Raw genomic sequence first — 21,397 nt, forward strand, 5'->3', positions numbered from 1 at the left:
CCTCGGTAACTCCAAAAGCCCAGTGGAAGAAAGACTCCTGTAGAATTGAAAGAATCAGCCAGAGCATTAGTGAGGGAGATTATAATAGTCAGCTGGAAGAGAAAGTTACTTCCAGTCAGATTATTACATTATAACAAAAATATGATGCTGTTTTTGCTTAGACCAATTCACAGAAGTGAATACAGAGCTCAACAACAAAACAAAACTTTTAATGAGTCCTCTGATTTTTCTAAACCAATTGCAGTGATAAGCTTAGATGGGAGTGTTGGAAAAAATGAGATCATGAACACAAGTGATTTATCTGCAGAGTGGCTGGCCTACATATTTTTGACAGAGCGAGGAGATTAAGGCACTCAGAGCTGCTCCTCCACTTTAAGAGAAGCAGGGTGAGGTTTTTGGGGCATCTCGATAGCATCCACCTGGGCACTTTTATTTAGGGATCAGACATAAACAACTTAGAGCAGGTGAACCCAAGACACACTGAGAGGACACTCATCGCTGGCCTCAAACCACACCGGGATTACTGCCGGGTAGATGGATGAAGAGAAGCATGTCCTTGCTAAATGAAATGAACCTCCCTAAATGAATTAGTACCTGTCTGTGTCCATGCAGTACCTCTGCCCCCGCTCTCCTCCCTGCAGCACCACCACTGACCTCAGCATCTCTCCGCCCTGGCCTTGCACAGGCGTCTTGGCAAAAAGTGCAGCAGGCTAAGGTTTTCATTTCACAGCCAATAGGCAGGTTTGAAAGGACAGGGAGACAGAAGACAGGGTTTGAAAGAGTACTAGTAGGAGACGTTGGGTCAAGATTAGGAGTGTATTAATGGGAGTTATCAACAGTACCATATAATGCTCATGGCAACTGTACACAGTATATATTTTTGACCCTACAATCAGTCAACTATTTTCCAAAATCCTTGTGCTTTCAGGGAGCCTAAATTATGGGCAACACCAATTACTATTAATGGCAGTGAAATTAAAAGCGATATCTATATATAAGATATATACAGCAGCCACAGGGTAGGGAGTCAAGCTGAATGTTTACTGACTTGTTGAGCTGGAGATGTTGTGATTTCAGCTTACGATGGAGAATTTGGTTGCCAAAAGAAACCCAACTGTGCCAGTGTGGCAGTACAGAGGGGATTCACACAACACCAAACACTCTAAAGACTTGAAATCTACAACTGTTTGCATTGGGGATATTCTGATTATAGAGAGAGGATACATTATTGTGGCAGACTGAAAATGCACTGAAATTAAGAATGTGTAGCCCCCTATGGCTTTTGCTAGAAAGTAAGAAACATATCCACGCTCACCAGGGTTTTTAAGCATCATCTAAAATATATACAACATAAAATTTGTCTTGAACACTTGATGGTAGGGCATCATTTGTGCATTATGAGGGGGATACAATTTGTGGTAGATTGAAAATGCAGCCTGGGAGGATGTGTATCCCTCTATAGTTATTGCGAAGAAAGAAAAAACTTCTTCACATTCACCAAGGTTATTAGTTATGATCTGAAGTATATAAAATACTCACAGAGGGAATACATTTGGTAGCAGACTGAAAAGGCACTCTGATATAACTGGTATCCCACTAAAACTTTTGTTAGGAAATAATAAAGTTCTCTATATTCACTAAGGTTATTAGGTATGACACTATTTGCAAAATGAAACACCTGATAGTAGGACATTATTACAGAGAGGGGATACAGTGTTGGCAGACTGCCTGTCCAGACTGATTTGAGTACTTTGATTGCTTTGATATGAAAAAAGCGCTATAAATGCAATACATTATTATCATGATGATGATTATTTATCACAATGGAAATGTTGATAACAGGAATACAATATTGTGTACAATGCTGCATTCAGCTGAGTGTAGGCTATGTTTCGAGTTGAGTAGATGTAGCCTAATTGAGACGAGCTATGTGTAAACTGATTAGTGATCTTGATCTTACAGTGTCACACATGTATTTGAATCAAAAAATGATTTCTAAAAGGTTTAATTATTATTATTTTTTTCATTATTAGCTGTGAAGTTGATCAGATGAGAGATGCATTCAGAGTGAAATATTTAAGTTATTCATCAAAGTCCTTTTGGACAGAAGTCAATTTACAGGAAGCCTTTGTTCTCCTCATCGACCCTGTCAAGGTTTAGTCATCAGCAGGAATCTCAACAGTTAAATCTCAATCTGAACTGAAGGATTTGATTTTTCTGTGGCAGTTATCTGGAGTTGGCTCATCCTCTGTGTATTCAGATTTGACATGGCTCTAGAGCAGCTGTTCAACAGTGTCAAATAGTTGTGATATGTTGTCTATGTTTCCCCAGTGAGGCAAGACAGTGGCCCCTGGTGGCCAATATTTGCAAGTGTGTCTTTCACATTACTTCATCTTCCTCACTTTAACATTTTTCTCATGTTTTGAAACAACTCAATACATCTGAAACTTTTCATTTTAACAAAGTAGAGATATTTGTACAAGCACAAAGAACACAACCAGGCGCAGCTGCTGCATAGAGGTAAAGGGATATTATACATTTTGCCAGCTCAGTTTTTGACAATATTATCATACCATAAAAATTGGTTAAAACCTCTTTGTATGGAAAATTTAAGTTTTTACCTCCTCCATTACCTTTGACCACTTTCCTTGCACAACATACCAACTATACACACAAAATTCTGCACACAATTGCAAATTAAAATGTTTATTTAAATTCATTCGACAGCATTTTTTTGTCAATCAGTGTTTACAAAAGGAACACATAACAATAAGAATCATTTAAAATATTAAACTTCGTTTTCCAGGAGGCACAGAAATCAACACTTGTGATGTATTAAGTCAGAGTTCGTCCCGTCAAATGACTGCTAATATTCCTCACAATTTTCAAAACATTGTGAAAACTTTATAAAAAGATACTGAGAGGAATTTTTCATGTATTTTCATATATCATGGTTATTTTAGTGCTTAATAAAAATCTTGATTTTGCATCTGTTGCATAAGTGAGTAATGAGAGTTAGAGTAACGCCTTTAGTTTCATCAGAATATGCTTTGTTGTTTACCTAAAGACATTGCATCGGACAGCTCTTTAATGTGAGACGTTATTCAGAATTTCTCACTGACGACGGGGCTGAAGGGTTTTGCAGAGTCGGCCATGAAAGCCTCAATCTCCTCCACAGTGCGAGGGACGCAGGTCATCAACTCTATACCATCAGCTGTCACGGCGATGTCATCCTCAATGCGCACCTGCACACAGTGTTGACAAAGTGGACGGTCAAAATGGTTGAATCAAATGAGGAGAGAAAATGTGAACGCACATCAGAATTCATGTACTGAATATGAGCTGGATCAGTCACTGAAAAATATGTATTCACATGGAAGTTTTCAACACAACATTTTCCTCGAATAGCGTTTAGTTTTCCTGTGCAATTTCATAATATTATCACTCTTCTCACATTTATGATAATTCGCAATCATGGGTAAGATCAGATACAGTGACCCTGGGGCAAGTTACATAAGTGGTTAGACTAAGACAGGTTGCAGATATGTCTCCAATTTTGCCATTTGAACTAAACTGCTCATTAAAAAGTGAAAAAGTAAACATTAAAGTTAGGACTTAAACTGTTAAATATCTGCAACACCACTGTGCCAGGCTAATTGGAGCTACCACATTAACATATCTCAGGAATTTCATACACGTATATGTTATTCCCTTGGGTTTAAGATAATCCTAAAATATTAGTAAACATGAACATCTCACTGTTAAAACCCAAAACTTGAGTGCTAAAACTGAATTTGTGATGTCATTGAGTACAAGGAGTGGAGCTGCTCCATAGACAATGAATTGGGAAATATGTCCTGGACACAGAGCACCAGAGGAATGTTCGTGAGTATATAAGTACATTTTCTTCCATAATGACAACACTACAATAGAATAAAGCTAATTTGGGTATAAAAAAGAAAACAAACAAAATCAGTCTACCATTCATTGTCTATGGAGCAGCTCAACACTTGAGAATTAATTGGAGTTTCTGGCTTTGAAAGAGAGCAGTTCATGTTTACAGATATTGCTTGAACTTTACTAGGTCACAGAAATAATATATTGGAATTCCTAATTTAGGTTAAGACGAGTTGGATAGTAAAGATGATGTGATTTTTTAAATTTAATAAGATTCGTCATCATGACTTGCTGACTGACATAAAATTCAGTTCATATCTGTGACCTTTACAATACTTTTCAGGTCACAAAGTGTTTTCTGGAGAACTGATCTGGATCATTAACGACTTTAATGATCACATTTCCTTTACCAAGTTTGAATTACATTTACATGATTGTCCAAAACTTTCCCTAGATCCGACAGTGTGTCTAAAGACAGCTCTAGAAGTGAGACAAGGAAAAATACACTATAAAGATATACTGTAATTTGAGAGATGGCTAAATCTTCATTTTCATGCTGCAATACATTGTGGTCTTTATTTTTCATTACTTGACATTTCCAGGCCTAAAGTGAAATGACTCCATCTTTACAGCTTTTAGTGTCACAGTCGTACACAAACCTTGAAAGAATAACAATATTGTCATTATGTGGAAGTATCAAGTGTTGCCCTGCATGCTCTCTGGTGAATAAAGAATTTTTTTGCCTTGTAGCATTAATCCTGGAGAAAAGTTGATTTCATATTTCCCCTCTTGTGAATTCAATCCAACAAACAAAAATAAATAAAAGCAGACTGACCCCCCCAAAGCCTCGAAAGCGAGCGAGCACTTGGTTGTTGATGAAGCAGCTCTGTGCAGGGTCGGCCAGGGCCTGGTCCAGCAGGTGGTTGATGAAGTATATGCCGGGCTCCACGGTGAGGACCATCCTCTCCTGCACCAGGCGGCCCATCCGAAGACTCTTCAGTCCTGGCTCGTTAATGCGCTCCACCCCCTATAAAAACAGTACAGTTTGTTGAAGCTGCAGCTAGAAAGTTAAAAAGACTCTGTATTACATGTTTTGATACTAGTATTGAGCAAGCCCTTCATTTATTTTGGATGAAATAAACTGCCGGATAGTAAATGAAGGGTTCTCCCTGAGCACAGACACTGCTACAGGAAACCTTTTTTAAGTGTTAATATCTTTTATATCTTTGTCAGTATTTCAAACTGTAAAATATGTCACAGTTTTCCTTTGTAATTCAGCTGAATCACAGCTGATAGCTGAATTTCATTGTGTGTCAGCTCAAAACTTTCCTTCCCATATTTCAAGAAAGAAAATTCTGATTTAGACTTTGATTCGAGATGAATGATGTCTGACTTTTTCACTGAAACTAGGCAACAGTCTGAGCAATATATTCATATTCAGCGAGCCTTGCTTCACAGAGTACTTAACACACTGACAATTTCTGCTGCTTAACACTCCACTGGAGCTTATGCGGGTTAACTGTCTTCTCCATTTAGTTGTCAGAGATGCAGAGCTGTACAAAATTCACCACACCAAACCACAACCTGAAACTGAAAATTGTGTTCAGAGTTCAGGCAGCATGTTTCCTTCCTCTCTCTCCGGCCCCCATCTTGAACCTGATCCTGCAGCTTGGCCTCTTTTTGTTCCGCTCTCATTTGTACAGAGGGTCTCTATTATTGATGACACATAAATATTGAAGCAACAGGCGCGTGTTTTCTTCTTTTGCCTTGAGACTTTCACAGTTACAACACTAACGGATGGTAAGTTGTGATTTAGGGAATCTCAGAATTGAAGTCTTTTATTCTCACCTCAGGGTACCCTCCGACGTCGTGCACGTCGATGCCCAGCAGGTGTCCCAGGCCGTGGGGCATGAAGACGGCACCCAGGTGTACCTTCAACATGTCCTCCACATTGCCATTCAGGATACCAATCTTCACAAGCTCCTCCAGCTGAATCCGGTCAGCCATACGGTGCATGTCGGTCCACTTCACGCCTTCAACAAAAACAGCTTTGTGAATGAAGAGTCTTTGACCTAAACTTTATTATTAAGTATGCATATTAATATCTTTACACCTCTCAAAATATAAGTATGAATGAAGGTTTACTTTTTTTAAGAAATATTATTTGCAAGACCCATGCAGCTGTAATTAAAGTGTTAAGCAGTACTGAAAACCAACAGCAAAAAAGAGATGCCGATAAAATGCAACAAAACAATCTGCAGTTATGTCTGTGCTGGTCGTATTTCTTTGGAGGGCAAAACATTACACTTCTAGTACTTTTCCTCACTTTTTTGTCGGTCAGCGAAGTGTACGGAATAGCTAAACTGATTAATAGATGATAACCTGGTTTGATGGCAGCCATGACAGCTCGGGAGGATTTGAGGACAGCCTCGTAGATGGCCCTCTGGTCTGGAGTGAACTTGCCGTTGGCTGGGAAGGAGCAGGTGATGTCTGAGGAGTAGCAGTAGTACTCTCCGCCCATGTCGAACAGACTGCAGGGGAAAAAACATCAGAAATTATTCTGTCAAATGTATTTCCAAAGGGTTTGTGTCCTTAATGTTCCTGGGTTGTTTGCAGTGCAACAAACATCTACACAGAAAGCAAAAACACTTAAGATCACTGAAAGAGAACAGTAATAATGGTACGGAGGAGCATGAAAGCTCCCCATTAAAGAGATTTTGTAGAGTTTGTGAGTGAGTTCTCAGCCACCATCCAAAAAACTGCTGAGAGTTAAAAACAACTGGAAGCTACTCACCACATGTCTCCACTTTCAATTGTCTTTTCATTTGGAGCTCCAGCATGGCCGTAGTGGAGAACGGAGGAGTTATTGCCCCTATTGAACAAGAACACAATACGTGAATTGAAAATACATTCAAATAGTTTGAATAAATAACACACTGCAAACTGGCAATTACATTACATGTGGCTTGTATATAAAGCTGCCATGAAAACAAATTTGAATTAAATAATGTAGCACAGCATCAAATGAATTCCAATCATTCACTGTTTCATCAATTTCATATTACCTTTCAAACAGAAAACCCAGACATACTGTTTATTTAAACAATCACTGTGATGACTAGGTTCTTATTTTTCAGGCTCGGAATTTGAAAAGGAAATAGCTTGTATCCACTAACTACTAATCCCCAGACTGTAATCATTACACATGACCTTCATTACAAAAGGCAAAGGCATCATTAGTGAGAGTGTTTCAAAATTCCTCCTCCATAGTGATGCTGCAAGCTGACAGTAACCCCGCAACACAGAGGAAGTTGATGTTGTACTGTTTCAGCATGCATGGTTTGGCCAACAAGACTGCTGGGATACTGCAGTGTTACAGAGTCCACCTTCCTCTGCATCCTAAACTCAGCTTTGTTTAGAGAGGCATCGTTTCAGCTTCAGTTAGAAATGAAACAGGGGAAAAAAGTCATTGATGTCGCCTTACGTCCCACAGATACAGGTGTACGAGGTGTGTCGCATCCCTCCCTTAGTGTAGCAGTAGTGCTGGAACAGGCTGCACAGAAAAGAAAAGCAGAAAAACCCCAGTGAGAAAAAGGAAACTGAATCAATTCAGCACAGCAGAGATCACAGAAGTCATATGCTGGAGGACTTTCACTGCCCTCTTCCTGACCCTGTGCTTTTATTAGAATTCATTCAGCACTCATTCTTTAATCATCACACGCTCGAGCACATCAAACATTTTTACAGATCTGGACAGGATAAGATGAAGAGTCCACGTTTATTGGTGCTTCTTGCACAGCAGAGGCAAATGAGCGTGACTGACAGCTGCTCTGAGTAGCCTACAGAACCTTTAAGCAGCCAATTATCAGTTAGTTGTGTGTCTCTGTTGAAATGTGCGTTTTTGGTGAATTAGATATTGTTACTCTTGTTTCTCATGGACACAATGATAAAAGCTGAATCTAGGTTGATCTTGGATAATAGTATAACCATGCTCATATAATAATCTATTTGCCTAGTATTTCATACACTTTTTTTTATATCCTAAGCAGACAGGAAATGGCAATGTAAATCTGACAGTGCCAGGTCTATAAGTGTCATTACATGAATGTGAAGTATTTAACCTAATGTAGCAAACCCACAACAAGCAATAATCCCATAATACTTACTCTGCACCTATGATAACAATCATACAGTTCAAGCAAGAGGTTACTAATGTGTATCCAAACAGACACAGAGTCTCCATATGCCATAAAGTTTATTATCATGGGACTATTTGAACATAAAATAAACCAAGGCCTGCTTCAATCCCCACATATAATGTAGATGTAACCATATATACAGGGTGTCCCAAAAAGATTTAGACACACTTGAGCAGCTGATAACTCAATTTATATATATTTATGGGGATACCTAAATGACAAAGTCTGCGATATGAGACCTGTAACAGTCGCTGAATTGAGAGCATCCATTGAACGTGAATGCACGCAAATGCCAAGGGAATTGTTTTGTGATGTGTGCGATTCCATTGCTTTGTGTTGTTAGCAGTGTCTGTACCACAACAGACATCAGTTTGACAACAGGCAGTGACAAAAAAAGGCAGTTTGTAAATTTTATTACATTTTGAAAATTAAGTGAATTAACAATTATTTAAAGTGTGTATACATGTTTTTGGCACACCCTGTATATAAAGGAGTAGACAGACATGGGCCTATACATCTGTGGCATGAAAAATAAAAGACCACTTACCTCTCCATTTCATATTCTTTCTGTCCAGGTTTCACATGCTTCATGATCTACAGAGAAAAAAGAATATTAGGAGCTTCTACAATAACTGAGCTTAACCACTCCTAAATCGTCTGTTACACTGTAAAGAATATTTACGGGATTATAACAGCTTTCAAATTAAAGTTTGTAGAATGCTTTGTCATGTATTGTATATGTGTGATTTAGACAAAACAGTTACTGGCTCTTTTCAGGTTGATCTCAATGTTCACCCTACGCACAAAGCAAAGATCGATTTTGGCATACACCAAACTGGTGGAGCGCGAAATGCTTGACTGTCATGTGTGCATGCCACCCCCGAAGTTTCTCTCTGACCTGACATGTAACGCTTTATTATGTAGATTCGTTAATTAGGACCTTTCCTCATCATTATTAGTATTTCATGGCACAAGGCACTAGTTGGCTCTTGTGCTTATTGGCTTAAGTGTGGTCTAGGAGACATTTTGATCTTACCTAAGAACAAGTGGGAAGTACACATGTAATGATGAATGCCACAAAAGCGGTTCAAATGTTTTTGCACACAATATAAGATCAAATCTGTGTGTACAAATGTTTCGTGCACAAGGCCCATTGATTATTTTATTTTCACTCACAGTTTACATGCACAATAGCAGTCATAAGTACAGTAGGCGAAAACAGTCTGCAGAATTTACGCAAAGTAGACATTAAGAAAATCAGTGTGAGTGCCCTCTAGCACTTATGTTTTCCATTTATTGCACACCTACAGAGAAGGTTACCCCTGAAAATGTGACAGAAAGTGAGGCTTTGGGGATAGACAGGTAAAAATATGACTAATGATCACACTTGTAGGAGGAACAACAGAAGGAAACCTCTTACAGATAACATGGGAGAGGTTAACGGCTCCTTAACCCCTGAGGTGGTTATTCATAGTGTTAAAGTGAAATCTTGTGCAGAAGTTAAATATTGCATTAATGTTACAACTTATTGGTCAAAAGCTATCTCTCTTGCTGTTGGCCTCCAAGCTACTGGGTGGAGTTAAAATCGATAGCATTTAAAGAGTTTAAAGCCTTAGAGGATCCTGACATCATGAATTCTTTCAGGTGAGTTTTAAACTCAATAAGCTGCTTGGCACTTCAATACTTTGGGCGTTTAATGTAACACTTTTAATGTTCCTTTTCTTTCTGTTCCTTTGTTTTATTGTTTAAAATGTACCAAGTTGAGCCCCCTTGCAGATGCTCCGTCTATCCGAGAAGGAACTCACCATTTTATGGGCTTCACTGGAAATCTTGTTGGTGTAGCGCAGGACCTCCAGCTCCATATCAGTCTTAGTGAGACGGCTTAAGACACAAAAACAAGACGTGAGAGAGCAGCTCTCTCATTCTGATCGATACACTGCCATACTGAATGTACGGCCGAAGATTATACAGAATTCAACTCTCACACTGAGCTAAAGGAAATGGAGGAATCCATCTTTCGAACATACTCTGCTAACACTGAGTAGAGATTTAGAGAAGAAATGTCTAGCAGATGGTCCTCCATCCTTCCCAGGAACACTGTATATAAATGAGACCTGTCGTTCCTTGAAATACAGTGAGAAAACTCATAATCTACTGTTGCAGGGCTGCTGAAAATGTTTCAAATGTAATGAGTTTTTGATTTAAATCTAAGACTATATTAGATCTGAACCTTCTTACCATTGCGCATTCATTTTTCTTAGGAGAGCTATAGCTGCACCTACAGTGGCTTGACACATGAGAGAATAAAGTGTTTCTACAATAATAGAACCAAATAAATATCACAAGGCAATGGTAACCAATAGTAACACTAATGAAAGTAAAAAAAAAAAAAAAAAAGCCCATTATAAAAGAGAGCCATGTGAGCTCCACAGAGAAGAGGGGGCAGAGGGGTTCAATCAAGTCCTTCTCCCCAGGAGGTGTGCCTGAAAAACATTCCTCCTTATTTCAGAAAATGTCAATTCATCTGGAGGGTGCAAACTCTAATGCCAAGGACAACCTGGTAAGCACGAAGTCCATTACATCCGTGCGGACCGGCTTCTCACTCTGCGAGGGAAAAAACAAACCAAAGAAAAGCTCCTGTTTCCGATTGCAGGCACACAATTATCTGACTGGGCAGCTGTAATTGCAGAGGTTTGTGACTTAAAAGTGGCAAAATCTGCCTGAAGAAATGTTTAGCTAATTAAGGGAGAGACGACAGCGTGGTCTTTACTCTCATCTTGAGTGGGCTTTCTGAATAATATTATAAAACATATTTTAATTACTTACCATTCCACAATGACGGGGTGTAAGAGAGTGTTGTTCACTTGGAAGCTGATAAAAGAAAGGAACAAGAAGCTAACATTATAAACAATTTAAGTTTTGGCCAAAGTTCGATAAGGAACCGCCCACTTCTGGTTTGTATTCCCCTTTTAAGCGAGTGTCAGCCATTTCCTGCTGTTCTGTTTTTCTCTGTCATTTCCTTTTTCCCACTTTCAAAATTATTACAGCCCATGTTCCTCAAGCCAATCAGTTCCCAGTTGCTTCTCTTTGAATATTATTGTCTTCCCGACTTACTACCCACCTCCTTCCCATCATCACCATCACCTCCAAGATGTCCAAGGAGACTCAACTGAAAGTTTCCTTTAACCACAGTCAGAGTGTAGAATAGATAAACGGTATGATGTACGGAGTTAAAAAAAGAAAACAGATTAGCACTAAGAACAGTAACATTGTCATTATTTGTGTGCTTAATTAAATTCTATTTAGAATTGGGTTAATCAGCAGTAATCAGTATGCATAAAAGGCTGTTTTATCTTTGGTTATAAAAAACAAAACAAAAAGCCCCTCCCCGATCAAAGTATAATTATGTAAATGCAAAGTGGCGCCAATTAAACATACCGACTAATTCCTTCAAAGGAGGCTTCACGGCAGATGCTCCCACTATCTGTATTCTGACCTCGCTGCAGGGCAAAAATAAACACAAAAAACAAGTGAAATCACCACCAAGTGCATCCAAATGTCCATACAGTACGTTAAACCTGTTTATATCAAGGCAGAGCATCTATTCCATAGTGACAGACTGACAATGTATTAACAGCTGTAGAATTGGTTACATTTATTCTTACACTGTACTTGTTAGCAGTTGATTAATTTCAGGTTTTTGGCAATGCTGCAGATTCAGATTTTCATAAGCAGATGTTTTGTGTCAGTATTTTATAACTTATATACAAACAAAATGAACAGGGCTCGAGTGTTTTTATTTTTGGCAGCTAACATCAGGCAAGGCAAGGAAGGGAGCGGGAAATCTGATCTGAACTTTTGCTGAATACCATCCGTTCATAAAGGTGGTTCAGTAAAATACACTTCAAGACTTGAAAATCATTCAACTGATATTAAAAGGTCCCATATTTTGCTAATGTTCAAGTTCATACCTGTAATTTGGATTTCTACAAGAACATGTTTACATGCTTGGATGTTCAAAAAACACATTATTTTTTTCATACTGTCTGATTATACCTGTATTCACCCTCTGTCTGAAACACTCTGTTTTAGCACTTGTCTCTTTAAGACCCCCCTCCAGAAAAGCCCAGTCTGCTCTGATTGGTCAGTGTTTCCGGGTCTTCCACATCTACACTCTCTGCGTCTTTGCACCGCCATTGCAGCCAGAGAATGACTGTAATGGCATGTAGCTGCACTTTCTACTAATATATAGTATAGGTGTGACATCACAACAATACAGAAGTTTTTCATACAATAATAATAATAATAATAATAATAATAAAAATAAAAATGATAATAATAATAAAACGATTATTATTATCAAAAGTCTCACTTTATTACAATATGGAACCTTTGAATAAAACTTTATATAGCTGCTTCTATAACATTAGCTGTACAAATGAGCGATGCACTGGTAACACACAAAATCAACAGCATACCAGTGTCAGGAGCACCGTTGGACTCAAGTTGGACAGGACATCAACAACCTGCAAGGAAGCAGGCGGGGATTAATTACAACACTGACGGAGGAGAGCAGAGACAACATGCGCCAGTTTCCTTCTGCTCTCAGTCTGCAGAATAAAGGTCACTGTGGCTGACGCAGTTGTGGCTGGTTTCTCTGGTACTCAGCAGCATACTGAATGACAAACCTCAAGCGACTTTATTACCCTTACAGCCTAAATGTCAGATAACAGATCCCTGAGTCAGTGCTCAGAGACACTGGTGATATTTGAGCAGTTATTATATATACACAACAATCAAATTGACTTCCTAAAACATTCAATGCAGAAACCCCTCACTTACATGTAAAATCTTAATTGCAGCTTCATTTTGAGTAATGAGAAGAATTGCTCTTGTGCTTAAACATTTTAACTGCCACTGTGAGGGTATCATTATCAGTTAAATAGTGATTCAATGAGTCAATGATTATCTGAAACAATAACGTCAACCTGTTAAAAAAAGATGTTGCATTAACCATTTAATCTAAGTTCTAAATGTTTATGTTGTATTTTGATTGAAAATATCCCATTTGGAGAGATTTGAGTTTTAAATGCGAGTTAAGCTAGATATAAGAACTAACAAAGCAATGAGGACTTTTTTGAATAACAATGTGGGGCCCCTGGGTTATTTAAATTTATGAGCTTACTTGCAGCTGGACAAGATTTGTCTGAGAAGGCAAATGTGACACATTACACATTCTTAGAATCTTATTAAAATATCGTCACGGATCCAAAAATATCGATATCAAGAAATCTCTGCCAACAATAAATGAAGACGGTAAACACCAGCCAGATACTTAGAATGGATGAAAAACACAATATTCACATTTTTCACCACAAACTGCTGCATTCAACAATCTAAAGGAGAACTGTTTGCATGTTAAGCAGGGTAGCGCTGGAAAAAGTGTGTGCAACAACAACAACACTTCCCATGCGTGTGTTTGAAAAATAGAAAACTGCTCAAATATTCATGACCTAGTTTGGATAAAAAAAAGAAAGAAGTATTGTTCTCTTTAAGGTCCTTCAGTAGGCAGCCTCACCAACTGAATGCAGAACACCAGCAACTGATTTATTTGTCTGACTGGATGACAGTATTAGTTAAACATATGCAGAGGCTTTGGCTTTTCTAATATTAGACTGCAGTGTTGAGATTTGCATCATGGCTGTTGAAGTGATAATTAGAATCTTAACCTGTGACTAATTGGAAAATCTAACACCTCAGGCAGGTGCGGAGATGCAAAAATACCTGACAAATCATCAGCAGGATTAGTCATCAAAATGTCTCAATGTAAATATAGACATGAGCGTTCAATTGTATGCGATCATTAGTTAAAAATGGGAGTGATTTGTTGGCCAGTGCAAGCTGTTTTATTATAGTCTGATTATCTTATTATGATTTGTCACCATGAAAACCTCCATTGCTGTCGGCGCTCCAGTACAGCTCACCTTGAAATCTGCTGACAAGTGCCAACACCGATATACTGTACATAGCCGCTCTCCCAAACTCTCACAATAGGCAATTACTGACAGTCTGAACAGGAATGTATGAATTAGACGAGAAAAAAAAGAGAGAACGAATACACGCTTAAAATAAAAGTCCCCAGAGCATTTTGGTGGTTCATCTCTGTTAGGAGTATGCACACAAATGAATTATCGGTATGATGCTCCACATGCTCTATGAGAGCCTACTACTGTCCGCATTTTCCTCAGTCAATGACCACTGACGTCATGAACTGTATGGTCTGTACTAAAAATGTAGGCAATGACACAGTCTACTTTAAAGGCCCTAGTACAAAACCGACATTGGTGCTACTATCTGGTGTCACCGTTATCTTTTCGAGGAAGAGAATGACTTTCACCTTTAAGAACTGTCTATGGAGGCACTAATGTCTTTTGCTGCAAGGTGACTGAACATCAAGGTTCAGTTACTACACAGAAAAAGGTCACAAACCTGCACACACAAACACACACACACACACACACACACACACAGTGAAGACCAGCACACACATGCAGACTTACATCACAGGTGTATTGCACTTCATGGACAGCATACTTCTCCTTGAAGTGCTCTTTAGAAAAGATCCTGTCAACAGATGCAAAAGACACAACCAGTAAAGAAAAGTACAGTTACCGAAAACAAAGAATTCAACTGAGACATTTTAAAAACAAAAGGGTTATGTTACACTTTGGGTAGACACTAGCAGAACTGTAGTATTCAGAACAAGGATCAAAAGGGAGAAAGCAAAACTAGTTCAAGTTCACGTGTGCAACACATCTTAGGCACACTCCTACAATGCTCATTAAATAGCTCTCTAAAAAAAAAAAAAAAATCATGCAATTAAAAGAAAAATCTGGATAAAAGAAAGTGGACGTTAAAATACGGGGGTGAAACAAACATAAATTAAATAGAACTAAATTAATATAATAATTTATAATTTGTAAAGAAAAATAAATGAAGAACCCAGTAATTTGAAGTACTCAAGTGACTCTTGAGTTAAAATTATTTTATTACATGTCAGGTGACAAAAGATACTTTGAGGTGTATAGATCCGGGAAGAGCAAACATGTGACAAGTCAAAAGTCTGCAGGTTATTTCCACATCAGTTTGTCCAGGTTTTACTGCCTCATTATCTTACACACAAACACTAGGGAGTCTGCAACACTGCACGCACCATTTCTTTAATCCATCCGTCCTCATGAAATTAGCTGAGCACAGCAAGAAGCGTGTTGTTTTAGAGAAAGAAAAATAATTGTGAAAAATAGTCTTGTTCCTCTGTTCATGTCTTTTTTTTAAGTTGCAGTTGACCATTTGCAAAATTATCACACATTTCAAAAACAAGAAAGACAACCCCCCCCCATTTCCTCAAATTCGAAGGCCAGAGCCCAGCTGTCCAGCGCAGCATATGTATGATGTCTGTCGGCTGGTACAGCATGTGTAGACTGTGTATACTGTGGTAATGACATGGACAAAAATGAAACTAAACAGATGAAAGCAACCATGACAACTTTTACGACAGTAGTTGAAGAAAATACTGTTTCCCAACTATAGGGGGAGCCCGAGATCAAATCCTACATGTTGTTGCTTTAAAAAAACAACTATTTACTCAAGTTACTCTTCTAACACATGTGTAGTGCACAGACTGTACAAACTGCAGCAGGCTCTGGTTTGAGAAAAGTTACATCTGTGGTGGTTTAGGGGATGACAGGTCTTAAATGGTTCTTGGTGGCATTTACAAAATAAAACTAAATACAAATGCTTGTATAAAAACACGTTTATTCTGGGTGCTGAAGATGTAACTGTGTAGCAAATGACTTTGTCAACCCTTTCTTAACATTACAGCTCACAGCTTTGAAGGTTGTTGGCCATGTACACCAGTCTTTGAGGATTAGTGTGACTCACTCTCCCATCCAAGTAGCGTAGCTTTCAGGCAGTTTGGGAACAAAAAGGATGGATTTCCCAGAGTCCACATCAATGGCTCCATAACAGTCAGCCTCGGTAACTCCAAAAGCCCAGTGGAAGAAAGACTCCTGCAGAATTGAAAGAATCAGCCAGAGCATTAGTGAGGGAGATTATAATAGTCAGCTGGAAGAGAAAGTTATTTGCAGTAAGATTATTTCATTAGAAACTAGAGACCATGTTGTGATGGGATTACACCAGGCAAATCGGGCCAGGGGCGGTAAGTGGTGGGGCAATTGGCCCCTTCTCTAGTTCCTACCCCCCTTGCTCAGACCTGACCCATCTTTGAACTCAGCCTTCATTTTGATCTCAAATACAAACCTATAAACTTTCATGAATGTATCTTGCACAGTTATCAGGCCAGGACGACAATCTTCTCATTGACTATACCAATTTTGTTTTGGCGTTATTTACAAAGAGTGTGGGATAGAACCGTCCATGTTATTTTGGGGCAATTTGGTTAAGAGAAAACCAAATTATTGACATAGTAGTATTGGAGACGGGTCAAAAGTGACCCAAAGACAACAGGGGGTGAAGTGTTGGGAAAAGGGGCCGCTTTCCTTCTTTCTACCCCCCTAATTCTGGCGCCCTTGTTCACACCACATCTATCTTTGAACTCAGCCTTCATTTTGATCTCAAATACAAACCTGTAAACTTTTAAGACTGCATCCTGCACGGTTATCGGGCCAATACCTAAAAGTGAGTAGGTTGTTGTTGTTGCTAAGATCAGTTCACAGAAGTGATCAGAGCTCAACAACAAAACAAACACATTCAAAATGTGTTTGTTTTGGGTTAGGGTTAGGGTTAGGAACCAATTATAGTCTCATGATTAGATGGAAGCGTTGGACAAAAATGAGGTCATGATCACAAGTGATTTCAACACTGCTAAGAAAACTCAGAGCTTTCTTTAGGAGCAGTCAGGTGAGGTTTTTGTGGCACCTTGATGGAAAAGCTCTAGGGATTGGACACAACCTAAGGAGACTTAACAGGACACGCTGGAGGGACTTTAACTCACTGCTGGCTTGAGGATCATGGATAGATGACTAAATAAATAAAAGACCTTGCCCCCACCTCAGCCTAAATCTTTAGTTGACTGGGATTAGTGCAAAACTACCTACCTGTCTGAAAAGGAGGTCTGTGTCCGTGCAGTACCTCTGCTTCTGCTCTCCTCCCTGCAGCACCACCACTGACTGCGGCTTCACTCCATCTTTTTTCAGCCCACTGCACAGTCGTCGACGGTTCTCCGCAAACAGAGCAGCAGAAACCCTCAGGGTTTCTTTACCCAGCCAGTAGACAGGTCTGAATGGACAGGGAGACAGAAAATAGAATGGCGTACTCGTTGGAGAGACAGACTCCCAACTGAAGGACTCTGGGTCAAGATTAGGATTGCCCTGTCATAGATTGGACAAGCCTAAAAAAGTTTTCCACCCTGGCCCTACCATCATTTGACTATTCTCTGATATCACAGTGCTGCTGATATCGATTTAATTTCAATAACTTGAACATTTTGTCTTTCGCTCGCTCTGAAAATTGATAACCAAAGCTTTGATCGCAAATTCAGTGAGGAAGGAGAGGGAGTTCTTGTGTTTTTAGTTCTCTCTGGAGGCAATCCTCAGGACTTGGAGAGTACATTTCAGCCGGAAGAGGTGGGTGAACCACAGCCCACCCTGCCCTCAGAAAAGTTAAAATATAGATATGGACACATTGATATCCTTGAAACCGATATGTCTTGGTTATAAATCTTGGTCTCTGGCCATGGCTTTGCTGATAAGATAACAAACAGGCCATATCTGATGCAGCCTGTACGGTACCAAAGGTTAATCCATAACCTCATAGCATTTTATGGCTCAAGGATTTTGGCATTATTCACTGCTAGCTGAGTATAGAGGCAGGTATCTGTGAGAACACATCAGCCACAGTAAGGTGGTAAATAATGTTTTTATTGAGTAAGATAGACACAGTAATGTACTACACTGCATCCAAATACCCTACAGGGCAATAGATACAAGGGACACCTCCTGAAGAGTATACTGTACACATTTTTTACGTATGATGTCAGTGAGGTAGGCTACTTATTAAACTTTGATCATTTTTAAAGGTGTTGTAAAGCATGACATGATGCCATGTAAGTTTTGCCCAATGTTCGTTCCAACCTCTTGCAGAGGTCACTTTATGACTGCTGATTGCTGCCAACTTTATGATTACCACAGCACTGCCTGGGTTGTGTCATGACTAATTACAGACGCAAGACAATCGGACTTGTTCCATTGAGATCCCTAGAAAAGTATTTCATGAGTGCAACATAATTCAACAGTTATGAACGACAAAACAAAAACACATAATCTTGCCACTCATAGCCTTAATCATTACCAAAGGTTTGGCAGGTACTGCATGCATGCAAACTGACATTATCCTGCAATTCTGTTGACTTACAAAATGGTAATATGCAGATCTGACAAAGGACACAGGACATGCTGTAGAGAATAACGGTGTTTTCAAAGTAGCTCTGCTAATTTTAGTTGTAAACATTAATGATTTGGAAGTAAACTACTGAACACAACTGAAACTTCAAGTGTGCTACAGTTGCCCCAGTGTTTAGTTTAAGAAAGTGGTAGGAAGACTGTTGGAGATGTAACATGTCGCCTTAAATAGTAGACAGCTCACTACATCCTCAAGAAACTGAAGTTAAACACATTTCGGTGTGAGTTACACAGGTCGACAAAGTAGTGATGGGACAACAGCTTCATGAACAGACGAGCTCGCGAGCTGAGCGATGTTGGACTGACGGTGAGAGCTCACACACACACATACACACACACATAAACGTATATGACATCAAAACAAACACATTTGTCTGGTCAGTCAAAGCGCTGTCATAAATCAGAAAACTCAACTCACTGTGGAGCTGCAGCCATGTTGACGTGCTGGTCCAGAGTGTCACGTGCTGACAGGAATCACGTGAGTTTTGTGCGGCTCCGTGCTGCGTTCAGGTCTGCGGGGAAAAACAGCTAAGGTTACATTGAGACTCTTATGCTGTTATTTTACAACTTCGACTGTCGTCTACATCTATCAATGAGAGAGAACATCATTCAATACAGTACATTCTGTGATATGAAAATATCAAGGGGTCCAAGCAATGCAGCCACACGTGCTAGCAATGGAAAATCCCTCACCCTCTAAATGTCACAGCATTGCAAGACTCCTAGGTAGGGTAAAAAACTGATAGTCTAGTGGAGTCACACAGGAGATGTGCTTTGGTTTTGGTTCTTTTCTATCTTTCTCCTTTGTCATGTGCTGAGGAAGTGAAAGTATTTGTTTTTATACATATAAATGTACGCCCACACTAAGAAAATCAGAACATGTTCTACAATCTACAAAAACACACAGTGTGTTATACTTCCACATGCAAAGGCGCCAGGCACTCTTTTTTAATTCATGAATTATTCATAAATTGTTTCTGGTGCTTAGTCAGTGAGTTTTTTAAACAAGGCTTGCTTTCCTTTGATATATTTCATTGTTTACAAGTTAGAACTGGAAGAAGAAACAAGTCATTTTTATTCTATCAAGTGCCCAAGGGTTAGGAAACTCACTAAACGCATAAGGCGGACTTCAGTTCAGCTATGAAATTATTAGACAACATGACTCGATTTGTTGTTTCAGTCAGCATTGATGTTTTTTTTTACAGTTTATATTTTGGCTGTTAGGCTTCATGCCCTTAAAACTGGTAGTGAATATTCTGTTAGGCTATACATTTCCTTTCCAAACTCAGTTGCACGGCAGATTTTGTCCATATCAATAGTTGATATTCCATATTCTGAAAACAAAGTGACATGTACGACCTTCAGAGGCACACATAAAAATCTTACAGTGTGTAGTATAGGCTACTGTCTCTTTTGATATGATTTGGCAATGGTGCTTTTACAGTAAAAACAGTAGGGGGAGATACAACTCTCTTCGGTCACAATGCAAGGAGAGATTGAGAAATAATGAATTATTATGATTGACTGCTGATGCAGGTAAAAGACAGTATCCAGGCAACAGACTGTCAAGACAGTTGGCACACTTACAATGAAACATGAGCAACTTTCACTGTGATGACAGGTGTAAAATGGTAACAAGACATTTTGACACCTGCCTGTTCTTCTGCAGAAATAAAGTTTTTAGTAGTTTTATAAACTTTAATTTACTAATCCAGGGTGTATGGATGTTATCTATAATGTTTATTTTAACCTCGATGTGGTGGGGGGTGGTTAGTTTAACGTATTTGCGAATGTTATTTGTCCCTGTCTAAATTCTTGTAAGTGCACTTTTTATTTGGACTTAATATTTTTGCTGAAAAATGAACACTGGAGACTTATTTAGATTTCCAGATATTACTAATAGGATTCCTAACCTTTCCATCACCCTCACTGCCTGCCTGTTTTAGTTAAATGAGGACATTGCTCTCAGCACGTTTTGCCTAATTTGAAATGGAGGCAGTTTTCCCGTAGTGCTCATCATATTTGTGTCCACTTTTGTAAAGGCCAAAGTACAATCCAATTATAGTTATCCCTGTTTTTCTTGCAAAATACAATAAACTTGCAGAAAAGTCAAATTAGTTCATGGACAAATCAATGCTTTGATTTATGCTCCTTCCTGACACACCACAAGAATACAGTATATCCTAACGTTACCCCCTCATAACTTTGTTATTCCCTCTCAGTGGCCCCCTGGCAGAGAGGAAGTGATTCTGCTGGAAGTACAAAGGAAGACTCTGGGACACCAGGCGTCAAGCCACCGCTGTCACTGTAAACTGAGTGCCAATTCCCCTGCATCCTAAATTTTTATCTCTAGTGCCAGCTGTAAGTTGTGCTGATACAGTTGTGCTGCGCAGCTTTGAACTCTTTCTCCTTGCGGGTGTTGGACATTTGCTATGGAAGGAAGAGCATCCTCAAAGACACTAGGACTAAGCAGGCCAAAATGAAAACATGTGGGCCAGCAGGAAAGTATAGCTGTAGCTGGGTACGCTTGCATTTAGCCTAACATTTAGCAATCAAATTCTGGTGTTAGACAGTAAAAAGAGTGGTTTTACAGAAAAAAAGGTGACTTAGCAGCACACAGTTAACATTCAGTAACACACACAGATCCATATACGCAGAACATACACCCCAAGAGTAATGCACGATGCCATATACCAAGACATCAGAATCAGAATCAGAAATACTTTAATAATCCCAGGGGGAAATTATTTTCATTACAAAACTCCAGATATACAAACAACAAATATTACATAGACAACATATTTTAGAAAAACAGAATAACTA

The 21,397-nt window shown here is 39.1% G+C and overlaps 1 protein-coding gene across 1 annotated transcript; it reads right to left on the minus strand.

Moving 5' to 3' along the window:
- Nucleotides 1-2,726: 2,726 nt before the first annotated feature.
- pepd (peptidase D) lies at nt 2,727-19,017 on the minus strand. The gene is made up of 15 exons (XM_083912316.1): nt 18,993-19,017; nt 17,213-17,393; nt 16,038-16,165; nt 14,657-14,720; nt 12,575-12,622; nt 11,535-11,596; nt 10,923-10,967; nt 9,902-9,977; nt 8,644-8,690; nt 7,382-7,450; nt 6,692-6,769; nt 6,280-6,428; nt 5,746-5,930; nt 4,733-4,924; nt 2,727-3,245 (listed from the first exon to the last, which is right to left on the minus strand). The coding sequence occupies exons 1-15, from the start codon at nt 19,007-19,009 to the stop codon at nt 3,105-3,107; spliced, it is 1,482 nt and encodes a 493-aa protein (XP_083768442.1). The 5' UTR covers nt 19,010-19,017; the 3' UTR covers nt 2,727-3,104.
- Nucleotides 19,018-21,397: the final 2,380 nt, after the last annotated feature.

This window comes from Echiichthys vipera, assembly GCF_963691815.1.
Source record: "Echiichthys vipera genome assembly, chromosome: 1".
Taxonomy (NCBI): Eukaryota; Metazoa; Chordata; class Actinopteri; order Perciformes; family Trachinidae; genus Echiichthys; species Echiichthys vipera.